Consider the following 23,481-nt stretch of genomic DNA (forward strand, 5'->3'; position numbering starts at 1 on the left):
TGAGGATCCCAGTGCTGCAAAGCATCAATGACAACGACTTGAGCGTGTCAATTTCTAGAAATAATAAAATAGGACACATGTAACACAAAGAATAAAGTTGTGTTCTGTATTCAACCTACCATATGACCTGTGCTCTAGCTAATTGTAAACACAACTCCATAAAGCCTCATGTGTGTGCTGCCAATGGCAGTCTCTGCTCTACTATCCCAGTTTATCATTGTATCCTGCTGAGCACATAATGAGCATCCTCCTAACTAGGTCTGTCACACACTAATGTTAGTTGACTGGTTCTTCATGTTACAAGCTCATTTCCTAATTAGGTCAGTTACATTACATTTAACCTACATAACCGTTCTTCTTTTCGTTCATTTACTAAAGAAGCTCTTACTGTCAATATCAATGTTATAAAAGGGAAATATTAATACCGATATATTACATTACAAAGGTTAACAAATCTAAAAGAAAACCGTAGTGATAGAAATGTGTAGGTTATAAAAGTTAACTGATATGCTTCAGTACTTGCATTGCTGATATACACCAAGCATTAAGCAAGTAGTCAAATGAGTAGTAAGTACTACTGGCCTACATACTTGCTGTGTCAGTGACTCATTTGGGTTTATTAACCAAGAAAGAATTTTCACTTTGCAAATTAAAGTACAACTAAAGCCAAATCTTTATTTTTTCATTTTGGATAGAGTAGGGAGATTAGAACACCTGTCAGGTTTTTCTTGCGGTCTGTGCCCCGTTAGGGAGATTGACCCTTTCCATTTGTCCTGTTTACCATTATCGTTGAAAGTGAAAGTAAATTAAGATCCTAAATTTTGGGTTGTTCTCAGAAAAGTAATAGAGGGGAAATCTTCCAATGGGGACACTAGTTCTGGTGACCTGAGGATCCCAAAAGAATTCCCTTATTTTGCAGGGATTTCTTCTCACTCTCTGTTTCAGTATGGGACAGAAAGTGAAGAAAAATCTCCACAGTGGGACACAGATGGCAAAAAAAAATCTGACAGGGGTCATAACTATCCCTTTCTCTATCCAAAAAAAAAAAAAGTTTTGTCTATAGTTCTATGGATGTATGTTTTGTATGTATGATATTGTGTTTGTATTCATGCTCAAGTGAGTTTTTTTGTATAATTGTACCTGATTAAGTACAATGTAAAAAAGTATGAATTCTTCCTGATTGTGTTTCATCTAGGAAAGAGATGATGGAAGATCTATGTCCTTCTCTGCTAGGAGCCTTTCATCTGCCGGTTCACAACCATTTGGCTCACCGATATCGCCCATGCTTTTTCAGCCAGCGCCGGCATATGTGGGGAAATCAGCCACAACACCAGAAACGCCAGGGAAGAAGTTAACTCCATGGGAAGCGGCAGCGAAGTCCCCACTAGGGTTTGTGGATGATGCATTTCTGCCACAATCTTTACATGAGTCAATATCTTCCAATGTAGTGTCTGCTGCACGTAGAAAGACTTTACCAGGACCTCCAGCAGCTTGGAAGACCACCTCCAATGTACCAAGCACAAGTCTCTACAGAAGCTTATCTGAAAATAAGCGTAATAGTATTTCAACAGTACCGAAAAATGTAGTGTCTGCACCATCTTTGCAATGTGGTTACCAGCTCAGGCATCCATATTCAAGTACACACTCTATAATTAATGCTCGATCTCTACCTTTGGATACTAGATCAGAGTATGGCATGTCAACAGGTCATAATCCAAACTTCAATCCTTATCCTAGGGCCTGGAGGAGCTAAGTATCAAATTGCTTACCAATTCAACCTCTAAGCTATGCTAATGGCCCAGTGGTAGTGATGCTGTTCCTAGGTTGTGGCATGGGCTAAATGTGTTTCCAGAAAGGTCCAGCATATATATAACTTCCTTGTGATCAGAGGGATTAAGATGTAAAGTCCTTCTTTATGCAACACTTTATAAATGCTGAGAGTTTATGCCTTTGTACAGTTTTTTTCAAGTTGGGCCCCATGCACACAGATGTCTAGAGGCTGCAGAGTCTTCCAGCATAAAATCCCCATCACTACTCCAGCCAAATGCTTATCTTTAGGCTATGACCTTTACTAAGTTTTATCTTTCTCTCATTGTGTTTCTTATTAAAGGCAATTTCGTATAAGACCCTTCCAGAGTCATGGCTGTCTACAGTCCTCTACCCACTTGCATCATGAAGATTGTAATTTTGTACTGATCCCTATATGATGCTATGGCCTTACCTGTTTTCCTGTAACATGACTGACTATTGTTGCATACATAAAAGAAACACACAAAAAAAAAAAACATGGCTTACCTGCTTCTAAGGAATTGTAGGTGTGGTGCACAGCTGCCTATACAAGTGATTGGCTGTATGTGACTTTGTAAAAACCAAAGTTTGTGCATGGCCATTTACACACATGTGCATCCAGCATGAAAGTACCATGTTCAGGGAAATGTGTTGTGTGTACATGTGGAACAACTGTTGATGTACAAGCCATCTGCATTAACATGAGTATGGCATTGTGCAGCCATTCACCTCCCAACTTTTTGAGATGGGGACGAGGGACACCCCCCTTTAAGCAGAATTATACAAAAAAAATGATTAGTTAAACCCACAAGTTTATTTTTTGTTTTGTTTTTTTACCACTACTATTCCTTTATACTGGCTTTTGTAATTTACAAATGCAGCCATTTAGAAATTGTATGAAAGGTTTATCACTTGGAAACACTTTTTGCAAGATAAAAAGTGCATTTTATATACAACCAGGACAAGGTCATCCAATGCCCAGGGCAAAGATGTCAAACTGTGCTCCCCCGTTCATGATGTACAAGCTTAGGGGATTCTACACCCAGTCTCTCACTTGTTAAAATCCCTGCTGCTGTCACTACTCTTGTCAGCCTTGTAACAGAAGGAAGCCCCCCCCCCCCCCCCATGCTTACAGTAAACCATTGCGCACAGGGCAGCCAGCCCTCCCGTCCACCCCTTGTCCTGGCCCTGTATACAAATATATAGATCAGACCAAAAATGAAGGACAAATGAGGAAGAAAGAGGGACAGAGGGATCAAGGACAGCCCCTCAAAATCAGGGACATTTGGGAGCTATGCTCTTATATGGGCACCTGTACAAGTTACCTCTGGCTCCTCAGGCATGGGAAAGTGCCTGGGATTTTAAGCTAGAAGACATTGCAGCCTCCAGATATCTGTGTACATTAAATCTGTAAAAAAAAAAAAAGGTCTTGCCCATTGCATACATACAGCACAGGTATTTTCCTAAGAAGACAAATAGCTTTCATTATTTTCAGCATTGCACTGTTGGGTTTTTTGCACCTGTTCGTAGTACAGTATTTCTCACTGACAAGCTGGAAATGTATCCTTGTATTTTTGATTATTGGAAAGTATTTCATGATTTGCTGTCTGATGAGACCTATCAGCTCTTTATATTATTTACAACAGCTAAAAACAGAAAGTTTATTTTTTTCACTAGCAAGTAATGCTATAGAATTTCAGAAATAGAGATGTTACACCCAACCAATAAACTGGCAATCACAAGTCCATAGACATATATCATGCATCCCTAGGCATCTGTGAATGATGCCTACTTTTTCTTCTGTCAGAAAGCTTCTTATGTGATGACTGACACAAAAATATAAACATTACTGTGATGCTGGCACACTGAATTTATACGGCTACCACTGGAGTATTTATCGTATAACATGCACTTTTTTCCCCTGAAAATAGGGGGAAATTGCAGGTGCGTGTTTTACGCCAACAGCGTACCTCGGAGGGGAAGGATGGGGACGAGTGGTGCTGGAAATCGCAGAGCCGTCATCTCCTCTCCACTTGCCTCTCAGCTCGGCTCTAACTCGGCTCGCACATCACACACACAGTCCCACCTCCGCCACCGACTTTGGATAAATGTTCAGTCTATCACAGGAACTGGTCCAATGACAATGGTGGAGGCGGGACTGTGTATGTGACTGCCGACTGACTGAGAGCCAAGTAAACAGATAATGGCTCTGTGATTTCCTGCGAGAGATGAGAGATGGTAAGCTGCATTGATGGGGGAGATGGGCACAGATCAGGTTGCACTGAAGCTGCAGATGGGCACAGATTAGGCTGCATTAAGGCTGCAGATGCGCACTAATCAGGCTGCATTGATGCTCACTGACCATTATTTTGCTTCAAAGTGGTTTATTTAAAAAAAAAAAAAATCCTGAAACCTCCCTCTTAAATTGGGGTGTGTGTTATATGCCGTAGCGTGTTATATGCCAATAAATACAGCAGTTTATGGTAATATACAGAGAAAAGGGATAGCTGTATAATACAAGATGTACAGAGAGTGACCTTTCTCAGCAGTTTCCACTTCCCTCATCTGTGGGCATTTGCTCTGAATTTACTCAGATATGGTAAGACAAAGCAACAGTAATATTGTACTTTGGTTCAGGGTTGCCAACCTCCAGCGGCATTTTTTTACTGGCAAAACGTGGGACATTGACGAAGCACATTTTTTACTGGCAACCTGAAAAATGGCAGAACTCCTTTTAAAAATCTAAGACAGTCGGTATTTAAACAGTATAAACATGATATGAAAACACTGGCAAAATTCAATAACAAGCAATTTGCCTGATTTATACTTACAAAAGTCAACACAGCATGACAAATTATCAGTCCCTGGTATTTACGGACAGTTCTAAAAGTCACAGATCTTTACAAACTGTCAGTAAATTTACTGATGGTTGACAACTGTTTCTGTTATATGATACTGAGTGTTACATAGTTACAGCACATAGTTAGTCAGGTTGAAAAAAAGACACAAGTCCATCTAGTTCAATCAATAAAAGAAAATTAAAATATAATCTATACTATATAAACAATCCTATACCCACAGTTGATCCAATGGAAGACAAAAACAGCAAAGCATGATTGAATTTGCTACAGCAGGGAGCTGTTATTTTCAGTAAAACTTTTCATTTATGAACATTTCCCCCAAAACGAGGACTGGGCAGACTGCAGTAACCAGGGAGCCACGAAGCTTTATGATAATTTGTTGGATCTTTATTTCACTTAGTTATTGCTGGTGGCATCTGCAAATAAACAGGTAACCTCTAGTTATCTAGTCCTGAATAATAAGACACATGTGAATCACCCTAAGGCCTATTTAAATAAATCAGATTGAGAATATTTTATCAATCCCAACAGGGACATTATTAAATCAACTAATGACCTAATTAATCAATGCAGGGCATTTATTTTTGTGCTAAAAGGAGCACAGCACTGTTAGTTTCAAAATGTAAAGCAAGTAAATATTATAACCTTCCCTATCTATTTACTAATGCTAGCAGCATAAGGATTAAAAAAGTCAGTGTTGGTTGAGAGAGTTCCACTTTAACTTGACCGCAACAGTTAATCTCACCCTAACATTTAACCAAACCCTAAGTACACCTTTTGCAAAAATTTAGTAAATGCACTAGCACTGATATATTAGAGAAGAAGTGCATTTACTTAATTTTTGCAATAAATCCTGCATAGCATTGCCCTTGCATCAGCACATCACGGATGCAGTGCATCGAATTTTGCAAAACTTTCCCTCAAACTCGGGTCTTTACAGTGATACGGACCAAACTGGAGGACATGCAGTTGAACTACATAGTGGTAAGGCTGGAGAGATAGCTTAGCCAGTGCACTGTGCAAATTTCCAATCTGCTCCAATGGCAAATGGGACTTGTAGTACTGTAACTTGTATTATAACACAATAACAAACCTGAATGGGTAAAGCCACACACAGCCACAATAAAAAAAAAAAAATCACAGGATTGCCCTGGTAGAAGTACCCTGCAATTCAAGGAAGGTACGGAAGGTAGGCCAGTGTTTTAAACCACGTTTCATGTTACACCCTAAATTTGGGGATAACATGAAACAATGTATAAAATTATGAAAAGCCTTCAAAGTTCAAATCTCACATTTAGTCTAAACCCAAGGATCACCTATGATCTAACATTTCTAATATCCTCAACCCCCCCGTGCTCCTGTTCATCTTATTGGGCACTGTAACAAACAAAATCTTGCAGCCTCAATTAGAGTTCTTATATCTTTGACTATCCTTAGCCTTTAAAGGGGTTGTAAAGGTAAAAGTTTTTTCACCTTACAAGAAAAAACATCTGACAATGCCGGCTCCCCCAGCCCCTCGTTTTACTTACCTGACCCCTCGAAAGTCCCGTGCTCGCCCCCCACGTTCTCTTCGCTGCTAACCCTGGCTGTTGATTGGCTAGAGTGGATGGATTGAAAGCAGCGCAGCCATTGGCTCGCGCTGCTGTCAATCACATCCAATGATGCGGCGCGCTGGGGGCAGGGCCGAGTGATACAGAGAGCGGCTACGGCCGCCAGCTGTATCATGGGAGCGCGCCCGCAAGCACTTCGCATGAAGTTGTGGAGTCCTTGCAGGAGAGAACCGAGACAGACGCCGAGGGACTCCAGAAGAGCAGGTTCGGGGCCACTCTGTGCAAAACGAGCTGCACAGTGGAGGTAAGTATACCAAGTAAGTATAACATGTAAGTATAACAACAACAAAAAAAATGCCTTTAGTGATCCTTTAAGGTGTCCATATTTTTATAACACTAGAAAAAAGATACCATTCTCAATTTTTTTTAGGGCCACTAGCGCAAGCAATCACAAAAGAAAACGAATGTGAAGGAAAGGCAAATGCTGTCTTAATATGTACAGCTGGATAATAAAGGAAGTAGAAGTTAAGGTTCTTGAATGCCATACACCATTAAGTAGTCCCACCCTTTTTACCCTTGTGGTCATATGTTAGGACTGAATTGACTGTTTTAGCATTTATTTCAGGGATACATTAAAGCCAAAATATAGACTGACACAGAAACAATAAAATACACAGAGGGTTACACAAGGCAGAATCTAAATATTTGAAAAAAGGAAAAGAATCTAAATGTATGTGAACTAAAAGACAAACTTATTAGAGAGCTACCGGTAGTATGATCAGAGAAACTGGTTATGGGAGGTATAATGGTATGTGAAACTGTGAAAGTGTCTTGTAAGACTGTACATTCAAAGCATTTTAAACGTTGCATTACACATGTCATTTTCTGACATTAGTTTGGGCTATATGAAATGGATCTAAAAAATATATGGACATAGAGGTCAACCTAGCCAGTTATTAGGATTCTTGAGGGGATCTCAGTAAAACAAAGGAAAAAGTGTATGCTTAGGAGTCTGTTCGGAGGTTTCAAAAACAATGTTATATACAATGTCACATAACCAGTAGAATGATGCAGATCCAAAAGTGTTAGGTGCCATTTATTTAGGGCCATTGCCTACATGGCCAACTTTGGTATTAGACTAGTAAAGCCTGGAGAAGGTAAGCATCAGTGGCCATGGGTGTGGGATCTTCCTACAAGAAAATCTGTTTTGTTGAACTAAATGGGCAAAGTGACAGTCTCTTTAAAAGAAACCTGTCCTTACAAAAATACAGCTGCTTTTGCTGATGTCCTTCTAGTTCCCTGGCTATCATACTGACCTTCGAGCTTCAGAGGGTAAATCCACCTATTCACGAAAAATGAAAGAGTGAACTAATTCCAAATATCCTGGACACCTATCTAGACTTCACTGTACGTAGCAGCTGTGATGTCTGCAATACACAACCTTGGAGTATCCATGAAATTGCTTGCAATGGTGAGTGCTCCTTGGTAAGTGCAGCCACATGGTCATTCTGATCAACGAGAAGTGCATCTGAGGCTTCTTCTTCTGCACAGGGCATCACGGTCAATATGTGCATTAGGGTCCAGAGGGGTGGCCAGGATATTTGGAGTTACCTTTTAATTTTTCATGTAAACTTGAACTTACCCTCTAATAATTTCAGGGTCCCTGGTCTGAAATAAACAAGCATATCAGTTATCAATAACGTAAAGGATTCTCAATTACATCTTCTTGATGTTGACACATCCATTACCCTTCACAGTAACCTTGAAGCACTGTTTGAGTGAATTTACTAGCATGTAGAAATTCCCTGCGTAGCATGTTATGTGAAATGAAAGCTGAAGAAGTGAGAGTTGTCTTTTTCATCTCAGTTAATGTCTTTAGTCCAGCTGGTTAATGGTCATATAATGTGTACATTGTACATTGTAGGCTTTGGGCACATTACTTGACAGAATAATTCAGTTCAGATGGTGGTAAGACGTCACAGCTTAGCCAACAATATGCAAAGATAAAGTGTAATTATGCACTTTGGAGCAGTTTTACTGTTGAGCGCATTTTAAGGGTAATTATGTGCTGCAGGTGGCAGTAAACCAATTTAACTGAACACCTACAATACTGTAAAGTGTGGTACTGATACTGAATGTATCAAGGGATGCTGGAATGAAAACACATCACTTAAATCTCCTTCTGAAGCAAAATTGCTGTTCTGAATAAGTTGTATGGTATGCTTATTGCTTTGTAGTGATGGTAAGGCCACTAAACCAGCAGGAAACATTGTCCACTTAAATCATACAAAATATATAAGTTTTCTGGTTTTCTATATTAGTAAGAAAAAAACAAGTTTTGCTTTTTTTACACCTGTTTGGCAACTTTGATATTCTAAAGCATGATTTCAATATTTATGTAAATAGAATTCACAGCTGTATTCCCTTGTACTTGTACAGTCTTTTAAAGTATCTATTGTAACCAGTGGGAAATGTTCAAACTTTTCTGGTTACCATGAGAAATGTGCAGATGTAAGTTAATGGTGTAGGTATGTGAACAGTCCACAATGGCGCAATGGTTGGCACTGTGGCCTTGTGGCACTTAAATACTGTGTTCAGTTGCAAATAGGGCTGCTATTTGCATTGAGGTAATACAATCTGTGGTTGCTTTCCACAATTCAAAAATATATTGGCAGATTAGTAACGCAAATTGGTCACTGTGTCTGTTGAGTTGCTTTTTCTGATGTCATTCTGAAAATACTGGTTTCCTGGCTATCATACTGACTCTCTTGCCCCGTACAGACGATTGGATTTTCCGACAACAAATGTTGGATGTGAGCCTGTTGGTTGAAAATCTGACCATGTGTATGCTCCATCGAACATTTGTTGTTGGACTTTCTGCCAACAAATGTTGGCTAACAGGTTCTCAAATTTTCCGCCAACAAAACTTTGTTGTCAGACCTTCCGATCATGTGTACACTTGTCTGTTGCACAAAAGTTCATGCATGCTCGGAATCAAGTACAAGCCCCTCCAGGCTCAACTACACATAGCAGCTGTGATGCCTGATGCTGCCGATGTAGTGAGGTGAATATGGTTAGTCAAGAAACATGTCATGGAAGTAAAATAATATAGATTTATTACAGTTGTTGCGCATCTGAAACACAACAGCAATAACTACAGGCTGATAAAATATGCATACAATGTGAACATGAAACAATCTACATACATGGTAAAACAATATATACCAATATACAAACATTTGCAAGCATGGGGAGTAGTACCTGACGATGTTTCACAAGACCACGCTCGCTCTTCAGGGTAAATGTTTTTCTAATTCTGTAATACAAGTAGTAAATCAAATTAATGAGTGTATGTTGCATCAAATAGGCAGGATGGTGAGTAATCATCGGGGTCAGGCTAGGGGCCCATACTCACCAATGGGCTGGACCAGGCCATCGGTCGCTGATTCCACCAGCAGCAGCAGCAACAAACACCTAGCATGAGAGCTGAGGCAGCATATGTAGCAGCCCATATATCCTACACTCGAATACATAGGCCCGGTGCGATTACCCATCATATTGCTTGCAATGGCAAGCATTTATTGGTCAGCACAGCCTCGTGACTATGCTGGCCAATGAAGATTGCATCTGAGGCTTCTTCTTCCAGTAAGCATTAAGATGCATACTCATTCCAGGGTTGTGTATTGCATTGTATGGTGTTTGGACCTGCATTGAATGGTGTTTGGTCCAGACGGGTGGCCAGGATATTTAGAGAAAGTTTACCTTTTATTTTTTCATGAAAAGATGAACTTACCTTTTTAATAATTTCAGAGTCCCTGGCCTGAAAAAAGCAGAACAGGAATTTCAAAACGTTCTTTTGGAAGAAACCAAAATCTCCACTTTACTGCATCACTGTAATACATGTATATTTCCCCATATTGTTAGCATTTTATACCCGTAAAGACCAGCAAGTATAGACAAATATGGGTTGAACTGCCAGAAATTCACTCAGCTCTTGATTTCCTATTGGGGGCTGACAAGAACCAACATTTTTGTGGAATATGTGGTGTCAGCCCTGCCTATTTTCTTTTTTTAAACTACAACTACCTCCACTAACTTCTTATCCGCAGGATAGGGTCTAATTGAGTTGTAGTCCAAAATACGAACAGGTAGGGTTAAATGGCCTTTTGAGATAACAGAGGGAGAGAGCACAGGAAAACAGGAAAGAATTTCTGATAAAGAGGTTTTTTTTTTGTTTTTTGCACTTATAAAACAGATATAACAAAATGTTTTCAAATGTATATTTAGCAGATCAAAAGGGATCAAATGAGAAAAGTTCATTGTTAAGATTTACATATGCTTTAAAGTCTGAACTATCATACTTGGCAGAATATGGATGAAAAGAAAGCATATGCATTAAAATATTTGAATTTGTGCATAGTCGTTGCCGTACTGTATATCGATGGAAGTTTTATATGACTGTTTGGTATCCTGTTTTCCGTACCAGACATACCTTGCATGGGTTCCATGGCAACCTATTACTCGTGTTTAGAATTAGAAAACTTGCGTTAACCGCACTCTTTGATGGTTTTTCTATTGTTTCATTCTAATGTACAGAAGCCGTAATGCCCACAGCAGCTGTGGAAGCATAGCTGAATCAAGAAAGAAAGAAACAATACATTCAAAAATGAGAAATCTTCCAATGTTCACCCAAGGCGTGGGTATATTTACTGACACGCTCATATACATACAAACACTTGTAATTGAATACACTGAACATACAAGGCAATAGACACTATCCTAGTAAATGGTATTCCGCATAGATAAATATTGGAATGCTGAGAATTAATACAAATTTTAAACAACACACACATATCTGTAGTTACATTTTTTTCATTAGCAGTAAAATATTCTATAATAGAGAATTTATTTGTAAAGAGCTAAAGCTCCCCCATTAGGAACACATTTGGGGTTTAAAGAGGAAAGAAGGCCCGCTTGGCTTAGAGAATAAAATAAAGATAGGTTTAATAAAAATATTCACTGCGGAGGGAAAAAGTATTATGCCTTAGACTAGGGGTCTCAGCACGAGGACCACATTATGTATCTTACAAATATTCATGGGCCGTAAGGAAAATAACTTTTTTATAAAGAAATTAATAAAATAATATCAGAAGCTCCTCTTCACGTCCAAACGCTTCCCATCACACCAGAGTGCCCCTTTCCCACCAGAAGCCCTCCTTTTACTTTAGAGCCGCCCTTTACAAAAAGGTCCCTATCATAGTTCCCCCATACATCAGGATCCCCACATGAAGCAAAGACCAACTGATCTGGATCCTCTGTCTGCGCATTGAGTCTGAGGATACACCACTGACCCTAGCTGTGAGCAAGATAAAATCCACATAGTGGGCCTGATGTGGCCTGTGGGTCATAGCCAATAGACCCCTGCATTCGACAATTGAAGTGAGCCATGCTACACTTTTCTAAATGAATAATTTACACTTTTTGTAAATTAACTCATTTGGATATAACAATGCCATGTCCAGATCAAGATTGAAATTACTACACCATACTATTTGCAAGATCCAAGTGATCACTGCCAGTATGATAGTTATATTTGTTACATGGTAATATGTGGATGGTGCCTAGTTAATTGCTTGTATACCTCTTTCAGCAACACAGTAGATGTACAGAAATGCTGTATATGTTATTAACATTACCCAAGGGTTAACAAACACGTTAAATCTTTTTTAACAATAGCGCCCCCCCCCCCCCCCCCTTCATGTTTGCCATGCAAGGCTGTAGATAACACTAGTCAGTGGAAATATTGACATTGGTTTATTGCACACGTGACAATTGAACTTTTTATTTTGGCTCTTGTGGGTGTTTTTCCTGCACCAATGGTACATCAGTGTTGAGTTCCGTTTAGCCTTCCAAAAATAAAGTGCTTGAACAGAGCTTCATTGATGCATACTTGGAAGTTTATGCCAAGATAGGCCAGGAAGAGTCAACAGAATCTTAGGAAGCCAAAAAGGCCCTGTCCTTTTTTTCTTCGATTCTGCTTTCGAAAATTTACATGGAGTTTTATCCTATTCAGGAAAAAAATAACAAATGGCAAACAAATCCAACACTATCAAGCTGAATAGGAAAGCACCACCAGACAACCTTACCTTTAAATTGTATATTTACTGCTGTTTTGTTTTGGTTGACAATATATGTTGTAGTGATTAGTGTTTTTAAGGTGTTTTAACTCATGGTGTTCCCATTCACATTTGTACAACTATCCTTGTTTTATACATGCATGTTTTTTTATTATATTTGTACACCTTATGTCAGTGGTTTCCACATGCCAATGCATTTCACTAGTCCAATTTTTCCCTATCATCCATCACTTTAGATTCATGCCAGGGAGTTTGTAAAAATGAGGAGATAATATAATATTTTGTGCTTTAAGGGTGCATTCACACCTGCGAATGCACCCTGTCTCTGATTAGTTGGCAGTCTACATCCCGGGCCGAACACTCGCATGTGATCGCTGCATGAGCATTTACATACGGATGAATGCAATTAGCTGCGGGAGCCAGTTGCCTCTTATTGCTTTCAAAGGGGTTGCCTACCACTGCTATGGTACATTTACCGGTGTGGATGCACCCTAAAGCCCATTCTGGGGAAGGCAGAAATGTTCCCTTGCAGCTGCAGGCTGCCCTTAAACTGCAAGGATTAAATAGGCCTAGGTGGCTTGAAAAAGCACACTTACTTTACTGGGCACACTTCTGCATTTTCAAGAGCCTGTGCTGTCTTGCACCAAAGCTCAAAAGGACACGGGCACACAGGCAAGCCTGGCATTTGATTTGCCAGGTTTCCATAAGGGCCATGCATCGCGCAGGCCTAACACTATAGAAGCCCCAGACTTCTGTAAGAGCCCTGCATAGGTGTGCCCCAGGCTTCCATTAGGACTGCTCATGTGGTGCCCATTATCAATCCAACCACCCTACCCAGGCTGTGCATGCGGAAAACGGGGCTCATCAGGGGAGATCTCTTCCCGTTGACCCATTGCTTTCCATGAGCAGTCTGTTCTTTTTGGGTGGCTGGGCCTATATTAAGGTAGGGGCATAGAGCTGCAGCTCCAATAGCCCCTACGTTAATCCAGCCCTGCCCAGGAGCTGGCACTTTCGTAACCTCCTCTCCCACACACACCACACACACATTCTCTGGTGATAGACTGACCCTGAATGGCAACCGACAGGGCTACCCAATGAGCAAAATTCGACCAATTCCTCAAAAATTGTCTAAATTTTTAAATGTGTATTGCAAGCTTTACATGCTCTGTCCAAAATTGCACTATGTGGGAGCTTTTACTCATGAGATTAGGTATCCTCGGGGTTCCCAGGATCTCACCAGAAGGATTGTGCCAGGATGTAGGCTAAATACATTTTTTTTTTAAGTTTTCTTTTTTACATTTTGAGTTTTCTTTTCAGGCTTTTTTTCCTGTTTTTGTATGCAGTGTCTTTTCATAGGGCGTCTATTTAGTAAGCAGGCCTTGCCTCATGATGCAAGGTCCCCTTAAAAATAAGGTTGGTCTCTAACAAATCATAAATCTGTCTAGATTTTGTTTGTAAAGTTTGCATTTGGTAGCTCATAAATGCAATCAAGCCATGAAAAAATACAGGAGGCAAACAAAGTGTCTTGTTTCAGGCATTGTTTCCTCTACACCAATATAAAGCAGTATACTTTGACCTGTATTAGCATTCCATTATATAAACTGAACATTGGATGCACAGAAGAGCACGGAAATGGAACATTTGGGGACCACTGACATACTGTAAATCACTTTGGCATCCAGATCTTATGTTAACTTTGTTTGATGAATGTATTTTGTTTGTTTTTTTCCTTTATGAAGTTTGAATGTTTATTTTGATTGTCCATGGAAGAAAAAAAAAGACCACTTAGAAAACCCATGTTTGAGAAGATAAACTATGTGATTTAATAAATATTACTTTAGAGCACAAACGGAAGATGAATTAATGTTTTGATATGTGGGCTTTCGGATAATCACTTAATCTCTTTCTCTGTACAATTTTGCTTTAGATTCACTGAATTCAGGAGATTATAAGAAGGCAAGGTCAAATAACAGGATATGTTGTCAAAAGTACCGAAAGGAAAGTGCCCATATGCTGCTTTTGTAAACAAGCGGTCTTAGAACTACAGACCATCACAAACTACACATCACCTATTTTTCCTCTCTTTATGATTTCATTGGAAATTTTAATTTATTATGTTACATAATCAGGCATCAAATGTACACAGAGCAGTAAATCAGAACATCCAACAGGCAATCATGTGATTGGATGTTCAATCTTTTGCAGTTTATTTGCAAACTTAAAAATTGACTGGTTGCTATAGATTAGTGCACTTCACCCATCATCACCGTTCTTTACCCTGCCCTATTAAAAAAGAACTAAAGGAAGTTATTGAAATCAGTAAAGCGAATACAAATTCCCCCTAGAGTAGAACCACGTAAATATTTTCTCCACAAATCCAATTTAATATATTAAATATAACGTTTTATATCCTTCGTTTTGTGCACGATTCTTCGCTATGTTTTTTTTTTTACCCCACCCGGCTCTCTACTGCGCATGTGCGAAGCACGCTGCACTTTCTAACTGGTGTCACCGGGGTAAAGGAAGCAGTAAGGGGCTGTTCTATCCACTCTGGACAGAAAATAGGTAGGACACCTGGACAGTAGGGGCCCTGAACGAAAGAAAGGGTTGCAAGGTAGGCAACACTTAGGCCCCTTTCACACTGGGGCAGTTTTCAGGTGCTACAGCGCTAAAAATAGCGCCTGTGTAGCACCTGAAAAAACCGGCCTCTTTCACTCCAGTGTGAAAGCTGCAGGGCTTTCACACTGGAGCGGTGCACTGGCAGGACGGTGAAGGACAGTGAAAAAAGTCCTGCTAGCCGCATCTTTGGAGCGGTGAAGGAGCGGTGTATTCTCCGCTCCTAAACCGTTCCTACCCATTGAAATCAGTGGGGCAGCGTGGCTATACCTTTGGCAAAGCAGCGTTGCTGCAGCGGGCAGTTTTAACCCTTTTTCGTCCGCCGCTAAAATTACGGTAAAGCACTGCTAAAAATAGCGGCGCTTTACCGCCGACGCCCGTACCGCCCCAGTGTGAAAGGGGCCTTAAGCTGGCCATACATTATACAATTTTCTTATTCAATTTCCTTTAGATTTACCTTCACCTATATACTTTAACGCAGAACGGATTTGATTTAAATCAAGTTGATTTAAATCATAATTTTTAAAGAGCAACTGTCATCTCTGTCCCACAGCAGCTCCTCTGAGCCACTGTTGGCTCACTGACAGTCCCACTTACTTTAATGAGATGACTGGTGGTGCGGCAGTGACACAACAAGGTGAGGGAGGGGTGGAAGCAGGTGAGTAGATGCCGCTAACAGAAGCTGTCATGATGGATCTGAAATGACAGATGCTCTTTAAATGGTAAAAAAAAAAATTAAAAGTCAGCAGCTACAAACACTGTAGCTGCTGACTTTTAATAAGGACACTTACCTGTCCTGGGTGCCCGCGATGTCCACCTTGCGACTTCACTGCCCATTTCCTACTGAGCATGCACAAGTCACACAGCGCTTTGTGAATGGGGCACGCTGTGTTCTGGGGGACACACACTTCCCAGAACACACCGCACCCCATTCACTAAAAGACGACATGAGTAGAAGACTGAAGATCACCAAAGAATAGGAAGAGGCAGATTAGGACGATCTGCCTAGCAACAGGCATTTCTGGTAAGTTAAAAAAAATAAAATTCCCTCTAATTTTTTAGGAACATTTTTAGGCAATTTTTTTTTGGAGTGGCCCTCCACTTTAAGTGTAAGGACTCATTCTTGCTGGTAGTTAGAATCTTTAATATTTGAAAATAAAATGAAGGTTTCCTATTTAGAATAATAAGCTGTCAGGTTAATAAAACAGCAATATCATACAGTTTGTAGTGTACATAGATTTGCAAAACAATGGGATAAAGGAATATTTCTGAACTTTGGTTTATCTCATGGTTACTGTGAAACTGTGTGAATACATCAATGCAGTGCATGTTATCTCAGCTTACAGAGCTTGGATTCATTAACCACTTTCAGACCGGACCAATTTGCTGGTCAAAGACCAGACCACTTTTTGCGATTCGGCACTGCGTGGCTTTAACTGACAATTGCGCAGTCGTGCGACGTGGCTCCCAAACAAAATTGACGTCCTTTTTTTCCCACAAATAGAGCTTTCTTTTGGTGGTATTTGATCACCCCTGCGGTTTTTATTTTTTGCGCTATAAACAAAAATAGAGCGACAATTTTGAAAAAAACGCATTATTTTTTACTTTTTGTTATAATAAATATCCCCCAAAAATATATAAAAAAACATTTTTTTCCTTCAGTTTAGGCCGATACGTATTCTTCTACATATTTTTGGTAAAAAAAATCGCAATAAGCGATTATTGATTGGTTTGCGCAAAAGTTATAGCGTTTACAAAATAGGGATAGTTTTATAGCATTTTTATTAATAATTTTTTATTATTTTTTTTTACTAGTAATGGCGGCGATCAGCGATTTTTATTGTGACTGCGACATTGTGGGAGACCCATCAGACATTTTTGACACATTTTTGGGACCATTTTCATTTATACAGTAATCACTGCTATACAAATGCAGTGATTCCTGTGTAAATGACACTGGCAGTGAAGGGGTTAACCAGTGGGTGGCAGTGTAGGGGTTAAGTGTTCCTAGGGGTGTGTTACTAACTGTGGGGGGGTTGGGCTTTCATTTAGTGAACACTGATCTCTGCTCGAATCACATGGAGCAGAGATCAGCGTCACTAGTTGCTAGGCAGAATGAAGAAATGCTGTTTACAACGGCATTTCTTCATTTGGCCGCTCCGTGAGACGATTGCGGGGATGCCCGCGGCGATCGAGTCCGCGGGTCCCGCGACCGGACTCACGGGGGTCCCGACCAGCGCGGGAGCACGTCGCCGGCGGCGCGCTCCCGATGGCAGGGCGGCAAATTTAAAGGGACGTACATGTACGCCCATTTGCCTGCCCATGCCATTCTGTCGACGTACATCGTCATGCGCTGGTCGGCAAGTGGTTAAATGAGTTTACCAAAAATGTAAATATTTCAGAATATACAGCCTCATGCTACATAACTAAGCTCCATTTAATGCTGAATAAACTAAATTATGAATGTATCCTAAATAGAAAACTATCTTTAGATATTTTTGTACCCTATAAGGACTTTCGCTGCTTTGTGTCAGAGCCAGATTACCCACCAGGCAACCTAAGCATGAGCCTATGGAGTGGTGGGTGTGAGAGGGGGCCAACGAGCCATGGTATATTTACATGTTTTGTATGCTCCTGTCAGCCAGCAGAAACAAGGATTTAAAGCCCTACTCCCAGCAAGAGTAAAATTACTCTTGCAGTGGGCTTCCCACACACACAGCAAGAGTTGAATGGTCATCTAGGAGTAGAAGAATAGAGTGTACATTATTCATTTCTCCAGCAGATTCCCTCCATCTGTGTGACCGGTCACCCAAAGCCACTTCTCTTATAGGCTCCAGCCAGCAGTCACACACTGACCTCATCAAGTACAATGTAGGGTCCATAGTTCTAAAACGTATTTAACCCTGGCAGTGCTGAGGGACCCCAATGCAATTGTAGATTATTTTAGATATCCCAGAGTACAGCTTTAAACTCATTTCATGTGCAGAGTTTGGAAAGGTAAGCAAGGTAACTGAGAGCAAGGGAACTACTGCAGCCTATATATAATATTAACCATAAATGTATAAATGTACACCAGTATGGATATAATACAGTCCTAGTGGAATTGTGCACATATACCCGGGCATATATACCTATTAATAAAGATATTGTCAAATGATTGTTTCAGCAAAGTTCAGTTGCAAGGGCCCCTAGAGATGATTGTAATGCAGCGTTTGTCCTGGTGTCGTAGCCCTGAAGAAAAGATCAGTGGTGATCCTCCAAGTGTTGTCCAATCAGCCTAGAATGCAGCTTCTGACCAGCAGAAACTGTGGTGTGGCACTGGAAATCAGAGTCAGCCCAGTAGTCCCTAGTAGCTTATAAACTGTCAAATGCAACTGGACCTCTAACTATCAAGTAGCCATCAGATGCCTACCCTGGTTCTAGCCCATGCTGGGTATTGAGCCCTGAGCTAAAACTAGCTACAAAATCAAAGACCAGAAAGTACAAGGTTAACAGGTACTGTAAATAAACTCTATTGCAATAGGTTCACTCACTAACATGCAGCAAGATGACCACTACACACACACACACACACACACACACACACCTATATCACAGACTTAGCTATCAGGTATAGTGTATGTGAGATAACAGCAAGGGGACAGATATACTACTGTCACCAGTCTGTAGATATTATCCCCAGAAGCTATAAGCAACAATAGGAAACTGCTTAACATAAGAGCACTTGCCTAATAACACCTGTTTCTGGTCTGGATTCAGAAGCAGCTTTTTCATGAACAGGATCTCAGCATCGCTCTTTCCACTTCCTTCCTCTGGGGTTTTTAACCCAGCTAAAATGGAAAGGAAGTACCTGCCTATAACCAACCAACTCTGTGGTAATTAACAAATACAGAGAGTAGAGGGCAGCAGATCCCTATATCATACCTGGCTAATGCCAATGGGAAGCTGTAAATCCCACCTCTACTCCAGTAATCTCCACTTGCTTCTGGGTTCTATTCAGAAAATGCTTTGCATTTTCTGAATGAATGCAAAGTGTTTTCTGATTGTACGAGATGGAGAGTTGGGGTAGTGACGTCTTGTCTACAAAACATTTATCATTTTCCAAAGATCAGAAGGATTCTATTTCATCTCTAATAAGAATGCAAAGTATTAGTCACAGTGGCTGGTCACGAAGCGAGATGGCCACCTGATAAATCAGCTCCATTCAGCCGTGGGACATACAGAAACCCGCAGCACTTAATATCCGTGATTCCCCCCTCTCTGTCACACCAGAGGGGAGAAGATCTAACTGGCATGCGAGCAGTATGTCCAGAAGGAGTAATACCAGCCTACACAAGCCATGCCGCCTCACTGACTATTTCAGTAAAGCTGACATGCAGAACGGCAAAGATGTCGCCGACACGGTGCCCCGCGCATCCTCTCCAGACACCAGAGACCCACAGGACTATGTTATCAGCCCAGAGGAGATGGCTAGCACAGCTCTGGACACAGATTCCTCTTAGTCTTCTCCCACTGATCAAGGTAAGAGAACCGCTCAGTCTCCAGCCCTCTCTCCTAACAAAACTCCCCTGGTTAAAAAACAACATTGGTACCCTCCAGCAGCTGTAGGCCCTGAAATAGCTTGCTCTGACTCCCTAGCCACTTTGTCTGCCTTTGACCAGCCCACATCTGAGCACACTCTCAAACTCATGCTGCTGTCCCTACAGGATATGCGCAACAAGCTGAGGTCCTCAATCTCCATGTTACAATCCAGAATTGATCAGGTAGAAGACCGCAATGATGACCTAGAAAAGCAACTCACTGAACACACTGCAGGCTATAATGAAATGGTGGATACCCATGATCAACACACTGAGGAGACACACTATCTGCAAGCCAAAGTCGCAGATTTAGAGGACCGTTCAAGGAGGAATAATATTAAATTCCAGGGTGTACCAGAAACTGTTAAACCTCCCAATCTGATCCCCTACCTCCAACAACTATTCCTCGAGCTCGTTCCTCAATTGCACCAAGCCAACATGGTTATTGACCGGACACATCGCTGTCACGTACCTTATAGCGGAGTCAGACTGCTGAGGGTGGCCTCTCGCACGCTTCCGGTCTCCATGCCCCTGGAGATGGGAACAGGGGGCGTGAGGACAACGAAAGGGTGCAGGTGCCTGCAGGTGGAAGTTGAAGACCTTGGAGACGCTGGGTCCTCACGGTAGAAGAGGTGTTGACTGGTCACGGAGGTAGGCAGCGGAAGTTCAGCAGGTGTGCAGGGAGCACTACGTGTCTGTAACAGGCAAGGTCGGCAACTGGCGGGCAATGCGGTACAATAACAAGAGGCAGGTGCGTAATCAATGACGAGCAAGGGTTTGGTAACGTGCTAGCAAATGAGGTACAGAATCAGGAAGCAAGCCAAAGTCGAAAGTCCAAGCCGAGGTCAAAGGTAGTCCAGGAGATAGTAACACGGGGTATCCAAGGAGTGGGTATCAGGAACGGGTCACAGGAACAAGGATCACAGGAGCAAGGTCACAGGAACAAGGTTCACAGGAACAAGGTCACAGGAGCAACGATCAGGTCTTTCAGGAGTAGCTGAAGACGATCCAGCACTGGTGTCATGCCAGGATCCTGTTTATATAGAGGGAAGTGAGCCAGAATTGGTGGAAGTGGCCGTCCGTGCGTGAATACGTACATCCGTTCAGTTTGCGCGGGTGTCTCCGCGTGTTCGGATTGGCGTACGTCCACGTGTTCGGATTAGCATACGTCCATTCGTCCTGGAACTCGTACGCCTCTGACGGGGACACCGCGCATGGCGCCTGAAACAAAGGGGAACTGCGGCTATACGGGGACGGGCATACGTACGGTGAGTTCCCTGACAATCACATTGTCAAACCTAGCTACCTTCCTGCATCTGTACCTTGTGACATATTGGATATATCCACTTCTTTCAGGTGAAAGAAAATATCATGGCGGCTGCCAGATCCACTTCTCCACTACCTGATTCCTACTCTTCTGTGTCAGAATGCACAGATATCTCCGCTGCCACAGCTCAAAAATGGAGGGAATTCTACCAGATCACTGCAATCCTTAGGAACCACAATAACCCATATAAGTGGGGCTTTCCAACTAAACTGGTAGTCACATACCAGAACCAAAACACCAACATCTTCACACCCAAGGATGGAATCAAACGTATGCTAAACTGGGGCCTAATTACCTCACCACTGCCTGGCCCGCTACCTCAGCGACCATCAACACAAACCCAGGATACCAGAAGCAACACCTCTGCTACCACTTGCAGGTAAAAACATCCTATGTCTTCACTCCTTCAAGACACAAAGTGCCCCCTGAAACTTTGATGTAACAAGCCTACATTCTCTCATCTCAACAACTGTCCCTGATGAGCGTTATACTGACTGCTCTCTATACTCTCTCCCCAAAAGGGAAAAAGTGCCAAGCAATTTACAGTTCTTTTGTCATTTTTCAAATATATTTTTATTTTTCTTTCTTACCAGTTCTGTTTATTGCACTACTGTACTACTGGTTAACTTTAGACTGTTAGCTACGTTTTGCATACTGTGTAACACTATTACAGGTCTAACACCTCTTACACCTATCTGTGTGCGACAACTGAAAGAGTATACTCCCCCCCCCCCCTCCCTCCACTAAATACAAGCCAAGATGTCTATCACCTTTACGCAAAAGGCTTAAATTTCCCTTATAAATAAAGTTTATTAGGGAAGGAAGCATTATCCCAAACTTCTGACATACTATGCATACAGGAAACTCATTTTATTTCCAGCAAACCCCCCTCCTGTACCCGCAAACAATACCCACACTATTACTTCGCCAACTCCACCAAGAAAAAACAGGGGTTATGATACGCTCATTGGTTTCCTTCCAACCATTTCACACCGAAATAGATTCGGAGGGCAGATTCATAATTCTAAATACTGCTGTCAACAACCATACAATGACTATTGCTAACATCTACTCCCCCGATACTAATCAGCACTGCTTCTACAAAACCATGATGAAGAAATTGGAACCTTTCCAACAAGGCCCCTTGATCACATCTGGTGATTTTAACCAAATTGTAGACCCCTCACTAGACACCTCAAACCCTGCCCATAAGTGATCTACCTCTCTTTCCTCCCTGATCCACTCAGAGGACCTATATGACCCCTGGAGATGCCTCCATGATACAGAAAGGGATTACAATTTTTTGTCAACACACAAAATGCATATTTTTGGATAGATCATTTTGACTGGCAAACATACTTTACAACTGGTCCAAGAAACTAAAATTGGATTTATTACATGGTCTGACCACGCACTGATTTCAATAAAGCTGTAACCAGCACTGACCACCAAAAACAACACCATCTGGAGGCTCAATACCTCTATTATTGCACACCCACAATATCAAAAACAGATCCTATCCGAACTTCAACAGTATTTTACAACCAATTTTGGGGCTATAAACAACCCCTCTACACTGTGGAATGCACACAAGGCCTACATCAAAGACCTCCTGATTAAGTTGGGGGCCCATGTGAAAAAAAAATACAATACCACCACAAACAAACTTCTAGAGCAAATACGCATACTTGAAAAAGCCAACAAACCCTTGCTTAGCTCTGAACTACATACAGCTGGAAAAGCTCTCACTGCCCATCTCCACACAAACTTTGACTACCACCTTAAACACCTCCACCTACAATCCTAATCACAACACAACAAAAATGGAGCATATCTAGCCAGACGACTTAAACGCAAACTAACACAAACTAAAATACCATACCTTACTGACATGTCGGTACACGACTCACCAGTCCTAAAGACATTGCTGATTAATTCAGCTCCTACTACTCTAAATTATACAATCTAACCAACTCCAATTCCACCCTACCACTGTCCTCTGCTGACATAAATAAATTCCTGAAAGACATACACCTTCCCTCACTAGCACAGGATCTATTCTCCCCATTTGAAGTAGAAACAGTCATTGCCGTCCTGCAGGGGTCAAGTCCTGGGGAAAAAAGTGTGGCAACTCCCACCCAAGATCCACTCCCCCACCAAAAAAAAAAGGTACGCTCATATGCATATATATTTCACAGAAAATACAGTACAACATTTATTGTAAAGTGCCAGTTTACAAAAACAAAATAAGTTAACTTGTCAAACAGAATAATCAACACAATGGGTGATGATCTTTCCCTTCGCAGGGAATTTCTAACACAAATACACCCTGTTCCAAATATCCTATATCCCACAAACTGGAATAACGTTGCCCTTGCCATGCAAGATTATCGGCAACGGATCAAAAAACTCACGGATCGGATCATTCCTTGGATCAGAGTCATGGATCGGATCATTTTTCGGATCAGCAAATAATAATTGAATTTGAAAAAACCTGTGAAAATGTCACCACCATATAGTCTCCACTGCAATATACACAGGGCAGGACTTAGGGTGCTGGGGGCCCCTGGGCTTGAGTCACTTTCGGGCCCTACCTTCTATATTAATTTGTCGCCATCTGGT

The 23,481-nt window shown here is 41.4% G+C and overlaps 1 protein-coding gene across 1 annotated transcript in view; it reads left to right on the forward strand.

Annotated features, from left to right (window-relative positions):
* Positions 1 to 14,185, forward strand: part of SYNPO2 (synaptopodin 2) — a 355,380-nt gene extending 341,195 nt beyond the window's left edge. The window contains exon 5 of the mRNA XM_077476817.1: positions 1,196 to 14,185. Within this exon, the coding sequence (XP_077332943.1) occupies positions 1,196 to 1,753 (558 nt within the window). The 3' untranslated portion in view covers positions 1,754 to 14,185. The remainder of the gene's footprint in view (positions 1 to 1,195) is intronic.
* Positions 14,186 to 23,481: the final 9,296 nt, after the last annotated feature.

The sequence above is a fragment of the Lithobates pipiens genome, unplaced genomic scaffold, assembly GCF_037356315.1.
Source record: "Lithobates pipiens isolate NorthernLeopardFrog02 unplaced genomic scaffold, aLitPip1_a1.2 Scaffold_13, whole genome shotgun sequence".
In the NCBI taxonomy this organism is placed as follows: domain Eukaryota; kingdom Metazoa; phylum Chordata; class Amphibia; order Anura; family Ranidae; genus Lithobates; species Lithobates pipiens.